The sequence below is a fragment of the Vespa mandarinia genome, chromosome 14, assembly GCF_050613455.1.
Source record: "Vespa mandarinia isolate Hongniang chromosome 14, ASM5061345v1, whole genome shotgun sequence".
Lineage (NCBI taxonomy): Eukaryota > Metazoa > Arthropoda > Insecta > Hymenoptera > Vespidae > Vespa > Vespa mandarinia.
In genome coordinates, this window is record NC_140823.1 from 745,001 (window position 1) to 752,500 (window position 7,500).

The 7,500-nt window shown below is 35.4% G+C and overlaps 1 protein-coding gene across 1 annotated transcript in view; it reads left to right on the forward strand.

The window, feature by feature from the left end:
* Window positions 1-3,299: 3,299 nt before the first annotated feature.
* LOC118440232 (uncharacterized) overlaps window positions 3,300-7,500 on the forward strand; it is a 22,705-nt gene continuing 18,504 nt past the window's right edge. The window contains exon 1 of the mRNA XM_035862959.2: window positions 3,300-5,003. Within this exon, the coding sequence (XP_035718852.1) occupies window positions 4,899-5,003 (105 nt within the window). The 5' untranslated portion in view covers window positions 3,300-4,898. The remainder of the gene's footprint in view (window positions 5,004-7,500) is intronic.

The following is a 7,500-nucleotide window of genomic DNA, read 5'->3' on the forward strand; positions in this document are numbered from 1 at the left end:
TTTCTTTCTTTTTTCTTTTTTTCTTTTCCTTTTTCTTTAGTTGTTTTATTTATTTATTTATTTTTCTCTTTTTTTTTTCAGTTCCTTTTTAAGTTCTTCAATCGTGCATCTCTTCTCCGACATTTATTTAAATTCATACGTTGGATACCAAAGACTTTCATAATAGGAGCAACAACATCCTCTGTTATCTTTTAAGATCGATCTTAATAAATGAGATTATTTCTTTCAACGTTGTTAATAACGCGTCGCGAACGTATTTACGATCGTATGTCAAAATGTAATTACAAATTCTTTTCTTTCTTTTTTTCTTTTCTTTCCTTTTTTTTCCTTTTTTTTTTTTTTTTACTTTTTCTCCTTTTTTCTTTTTCAATCCCTTCGAGGATTTTATTCGACGAAGATTTAAAACAAAATCGATTAATCTATTAAACTTTGAAAATAAATAATAAATAGATCTGAAGGTGTACAAAATGATATTTAGAGATTCCGACGATTTACTTTGTTATTTATCTGGTAGGTGTTATTGGAGGAAAAAAAAAAAGAAAAAAAAGAAAAAAAAAAGAAAGAAGAAAAGAGAAATTGATTGAATTACGATAATATCGATTAATTAATATTTACATATATATTATCGAAATTGTAATTGAACGTTATAAGCTTTAAAATAGAGGATCATCGAGAGTTTGACGATTCGTTGTTATAACAGTCGTCTGTCTGTCTCGTTCCTATCTCTCCTTATCGATTATCGACAAACGAGACTTCGCGTTCGTCAGGGTCGATTCCGTCGAGAGGAGAAAATGCGAAGTTTAAACCGGATTCACTGTTGGGTAAAATCGACTACCGTAAAGAGTTCGTCCTTCCTCGAATATCTTAAAGAAAGACGTAAGTAAGCGATAAACGTGTACGCATACACGTAAATTATGTACTTGGATAGATTTTCTTTAATAGAAGAAAAAAAAAAAAAAAAATGATATTCTTTATTTATCCTCGTCATCTTTCGTCGTCATCGAGTAACGAGTACGCTAATTCGTTTCGTTATATTTCGAAAATGCGTCTTAGATTTTTTTCCTCTGCTTTCAAAGTAATGCACATAAACATATACACACATACGCACACGCGCACGCACACGCACTCTCGCATTTATGATTTATAATTTTTTATGTTTGTATGACTTTGAAATAGGAAGATAGAGAGAGAAAGAGAGAGAGAGAGAGAGAGAGAGAGTGAGAGAGAGTGAGAGAGAGTGAGAGAGAGAGTAACCTCACGCGTCATCTGTGTGTTTACACAAATAAAAAGTTTGGACGACAATTTTGCGATAGAAAGAGAGCAAGATAGGGAGAGGGAGAGAGAGAGAGAATAGATAGAGTTATATCTAAGCGAGCTTCCGACTACGTGAAAAGTACTAAAAATATATCGTAAATAAAACGAGCATAAATATAATATTTATATACATATTTACGTACCTATGTATACCTACAATAGTAATATGAATAAATATTATATAATACGTTTCGATAGTGCTCTTAGTATAAATTATGTCGTTTAACGAAAAATAACATATATCGTGGATATCAAAAAGTCGTGACATAGTACTCCTCTCTTTGCTCGTCGTATATTTCCTATGTTTTCCTCGATTTTTCATGTATAAGATCCGTTGATCTTTACTACCCGCTTTATCCTCTTTCGAATACGTTAGAGATAAAAAAAGAGAGAGAGAGAGAGAGAGAAAGAGAGAGAGGAAGAGGAAGAGAAAGGAACATGCGCATAAGCAACAGAGGGAAATAGACGAACATGATTAAAGAAAGAAAGAGAGAGAGAGAGGGAGAGAGAGAGAGATGCATTATTACGCACTCAATGTGGTTCAGGCGTAGGAAAGATTATTTTGACGAAAAAAGCAGAAAGGTGATCGTGAATGTTGGTCCGTACACGTAAACTTACCGCCCTATACCAATCCGCCCCCACCGCCCGGTAGAACATTCTCTCCATATCCTCCTTTTCCTCCTTTCTCATTCGCTTCGCAACGTCGATTTTTTACGAGGTCGTATCTCGAAGTTTTAGTGTATGAGAGCGCGTAGAAAGAAATCATTTTTACGACGGTTCACGAGTACCAACTCTCGCACTTTTGGGGAAAATAAAAAAAAAGGATACTGGGAAAAAAAAATACATATATATATATATGAAAAGAAAAATCGCCGAGAAGGTATAAATATATATATATATATATATATATATATATATATATATATATATGTACAGTACGTACGTAAGTACCTACGTACGTATGTACGATATAAAGGGCTGTTCACAAAGGTGAAAACATTATTAAACGATAATATATGAAGGATAATTTTAGAATATACATATATATGTTTAGAATAACATATATATATATATATATATATATATATATATATTACATATATGTATAGATATAAATATAATTAACAACATTTATATTTACATTCTACATTACATAGATACGTAGATGGATAAAGAGCATATAAATAAGGAGAATGGTCATCGTCGAATTTCATTTCGCACCTGCCGGAGTAAAAGCGTTTTGCGCAATCGATCGTTCGACCGACCGACCGACCGACCGACCGACCGACCAAACCGACCGATCATATGTATGATCGATCGGGATGGATCGATCCGTCGCAATCTATCGTTGGGAACTAACATGAACGAATCGATCCAAAAAGAATCGAAGTCTTTAGCGGCACGTGCGAGAGCAATGTATATAATAATGGGGTACCGGCCAAAAGGCACGAACAATTTGATAAACACAGCTGCGTGTTTTAAGGAAAATCCTTAAGGGCTGGTAGAATCGTCGAGCTGTCTCTCACCTTACCTTGAAAAGAGAAGAAGAAGAAGAAGAAGAAGAAGAAGAAGAAGAAGAAGAAGTGGTGAAGAAGGAGGAGGAGAGGAAGGAGGAGGAGGAGGAGGAGGTGATTAGCGAGAAGCTTTAAGGGACTCACTCTCTATCTCCCTCTCTCTCACTCTCTGTCTCTTGCCACCCACTGGGGTGTTCTCTCTCTCTCTCTCTCTCTCTCTCTCTCTCTCTCTTTCTATCTCCATCTCTCTTTCTTCAAAGGCAAGTAATCGCGAAGGAGAGAGGGCTCGCGCGCGCGTGCGGATTGGCCGCAGAGAACGGAGCGTGATCCCTGTGGTGGGAGGACCGAACGAGTGAGTACGACAGAGATAGAGTGGGAGAGAGAGAAAGAGAGAGAAAGAGAGAAAGAGAGAGAGAGAGAGAGAGAGAGCGCCGTCGGCGCTGGATTCACCAGCTGTGCGCGCTAGTATACAGCCAGGAGTTCGGTCGCGGCACGAGTCAGTAGCACATGAGCGCTCGCCGAGCGAGTATCGTTCCGTCAAGCGGCTCTCGCCCGGGCGATAATGTCACCGAGTGATCGTCGAGCGACTACGAGAGGATCTTGAAAAGAAATATATATATATATATTTATTAGAGGATACGTGCAAAAAAATAAACAATACGAAATATTTATAAATAATAAAATATAAACGTGTACTATATATATATGTATACGTATATATATATATACACGTGTATATAATATTATACATATATATATATATATATATATATAAACGTGCGTGCAACGAAAAAGAGAAAAAGAGAGAGAGAGAGAGCGATAAGATATCGTCGATATTCCATCGACGGGTTCTTTTTTTTTTTGTCTTGGCCAACGAAAAAAGAAGACGTCAAAAGGTACGATAGAAAGAAGAAAACATTTTTGAAGAGGTGGCGGTGGAGGAGGTGAAGAAGAAGAAGAAGAATAAGTGAGAGTGAGAGGGGAAAAAAAATAAAAAAAGCGAATCGCCGCGTCGGAACACGCGCCAGGAATTGTCTCTAATACTAAAAGCGTGTTTTCTTCCGCAAAGGGGCGCGCGCGCGCGCGCAATCATCGTCGTATATACACATCCATTCGCCGCATTCAAGAAAGGAAAAGTAGAAAGTGTGCGAAAAGGACGACAATTTCGTTGGCTAAATCCGTTTGTAAAAAGGGAGGCAAGGGAAAAAAAAACAAAATAGATAAAGAGAAAGATACGAAAGAAATAAAGAGAAGTTTAGGAGAAAAAAAAAAGGATCTTCACGTAGAGAACGAGTCACGATCATATCTCTATATTTCATCGGTGGTCTTCGATTCGAATTGATTTTTCGCGAACTCGAAGAGAAAAGAAGAAACAATAAAGAGAAGAGTAGAAAAGAGAAGGGGAAAAGAAAAAGAAAAGGATTAAGTTAGAACAAAGGAGAGAAAGGGAGAGATTGATCCTCGTTATTTTCTTCTCCTGTTTTTCTTTTCCCATCCCGACGGAATTTACGTTTTACGTAAAGGGAGGAGAAAGGAAAGAAAGAGAAACAAACAAAAAAAAAAAAGAAAACAAAAATAATAAAAAGGAAAGAAGAGTAAAGGCAAAAAAAGAAGGATTTAATATTATTAATTATTGCTATTATTATTAATTACACTTGTATATTTTTGTTTGTATGAAAAAAAAAAAAAAAACAAAAAAGATTCCTGAAGTGTGTTTTCTATACGATATAACAGATACATAAATATAGAGTATATACATATATACGTACATATATATATATATATATATATATATCATTATAATTATTATTATCAATTGTCGAGTCACCAAGAGGAGATACGCGCGATAGTTTGCCAGCTGGTATAGTGTGGTGATAACGATCGTCGATTTATTAATTTTGCTTAAGGAAAAGTGGAAAAATATAAAGTGAGAGAGATAGAGATAAAAAAGAGAAAGAGAACGAGCGAGCGAGCGAGATAGAGGCTTGCTGCGACGTGTGTTTAAAAAATAACAAAATAAAATAAAATAAAAAGTAAAAAAGAAAAAAAAAATAAAAGAACGGCCCAAGAATGGTGCCACAACAGCAGGACAGCCCTTCGAGCTCGGGTATACCGATGTTTGGATCTTTACTTGTGGATAAAAATTCGGCCACGCCGTACTCGGATGCTACACAGGTAAGAAGAAGACGGCATAATTTTATTCATTTATTTATACATTTGTTTATTTAATTCATTTTATTTTACTTTTTAATTGTAGTAGTAGATTTGTCTCAATTAGTCATTCTTCTCCTATTTCTACCTATCTTTTTTTTTTTCTTTTTTTTCTCGTTTCGATTTTTCTTCGCTTTTTCATTCTTCTTTCTATTTTTTTTTCTAAATTTTTCTCGATCGAAGAAAAGTAGTGAGATGAAATGCTATAAATTATAAGAGAAAAAATATAAATTGAAATACAATCTTCCAACGAAGAAACTCTCTTTAAGCCGTGCCGTGCCGTGCCGTACCGTACCGTGCTGTGTTGTGCCGTAATGTGTCGTGTCGTGTCATGCCGTGCCGTGCCGTGCCGTGTCGTGCGCCAAGACCTTGACAATGATTCCACGAATATACTATGTATGAAACAGTTAAGAGTGAGAAGAGAAAGATAGAGTAAGAGAAAGAGAGATAAAGAGGAGGGAGAGAGAGAGAGAGAGAGGGAGAGAGAGAAAGAGAGAAAAGTCAATAGTCAATACGATCTCGAATGATTTTTTTATTATTATTATTTTTAATATTATAAAGCGGAAAATTGATTAGCGGCGAAGCATCTGTGCGTTCTTCTCTTTGGGACGTCGGCGTCTGCGTCGGTCTTTTTGATCTTCATAAACGTTTGTATAGTAGTATATCTTTCTTTTTTTTTCTTCTCTTCTTTCTATTTTTTTTTTTCTTTTTTGTTTTATTTCCTGAAATTGTCCTCTTTCTCTATCACATTTCACATTCGTTCTCGTAATAAGAAGACTGTCTTTTCTTATTTTCTTTCTCTCTCACTCTCCTTAACCCTGAGGGAGGATGATGATGATGATGATGATGATGATGTGATGATGATGATGATATAAAGAGCGCATGAGTTGTTATTACGATTTCTCAAGTTTAATACAGTCGGAAGAATCTAAACATGTTCGCATTTCGGAATAGAAATTCTAAGAAAATCATTCTCGGATTATCGTTTAAAGGTAGTATAGTGTAGTATATGTAGTAGTAGTAGTAGTAGTAATAGTAATAGTGGTAGTAAGCATAACGCATTGACGAAAGTCATTCTTGGCTAGTCGCCGACGCCAATCGTCGGAGATATATATTAGCTTGGAAAATCATTCTGTCGCGTCGGTTGATTGCGCTCGATCCCTCGATCACTCGATCTTTTACGGGTTCGACTAAATTTCCCTCGTACTTTTTCGTATCTTGTTAATATATTGTAATATACGTATATACTAAATATCATACATATACATATTTGTATATGTATCCTCTTATGTATATACCTGTTTCAAGTTGACGGTTCTATATTACGGTTGGGAGAAGAAAGACGTATTTAATGTTTATAAACTTTGCTCCTCTCGAATTCCCCGTGTTATCCTCGAAGCAAAACAATGTTTCCGTTCTTTTCTTTTACCTTTTTTTTTTGTTTCTCCTTTTTCTTCTTCTTGTTTTTCTTTTTTGTCACATTATTATTATTATTTTTATTTCTTTTTCCTTTCTTTTTTTTTTTCTTTTTATTTCCTTTCTTTTTATCTCTTTCTTGGTTCGTCCATCGTAATTTTGCATCTTTCATCTATCTATTTATCTATTTATATATATCTCTCTATCTCTTTCTATCTATATTTGTATCTTTATATATATATATATATATAATATATATATATATATATATATATATCGCTCTTGCTCTAATACGCAATTTCGTTGATGTGACGGTCGTTCGAAGTCGATGATCATAATCTATATTTCTCATCCGTCCGAGATTCGCTGAACGATGACGACTTTTTCGGAGAGTATGGCATGGGTTAAGTTGAAAAAGAATAAGAAGAAGAAGAAGAAGAAGACGAAGAAAAGAGAAAAAAGAAATAAGAAGGTGTGATGTTTATCGCGCGTAACCTCCTTCGTATCTTGGAGGATAGTAAAGTTCGTTAGGTTTGTTTTCGTCCTTTTATCTTTCTGGGAGACTCGAAAAGAACTTTTCGAAAGGAGGAGAGTGAGAAATAATGTTTGATTGTTATCGAGGCCCGGCCCGTTTCGATTTCTACGCGTCATTCTCGTCGCTTGTTTTTCCTTCTCATTTATTATTTTCTCTCTCTTTCTTTCTCTCACTATATATATATCTGTATATATATATATATACATACTTCGTTCACCTATTTTCTTTTTGTCGTATCAATCAACGTGTAATACACGACAGTAGTGAAGAATTCGGTCGACGATTAGACAGAAATTGCGTCATTTTAATGACTTACGAGAATAAAGGAGAGGGAGAGAGAGAGAGAGAGAATGTTGGGAGGGAGGGAGGGATCAAAAAATGAAATTAAACTATCGACGATGATTTATCGAGCGTCGATTTCTCTCTCTCTCTCTCTCTCTCTCTCTCTCTCTCTCTCTCTCTCTCTCTCTCTCTCTCTCTCTCTCTCTCTCTCTCCTTCTCTCTTCTTAA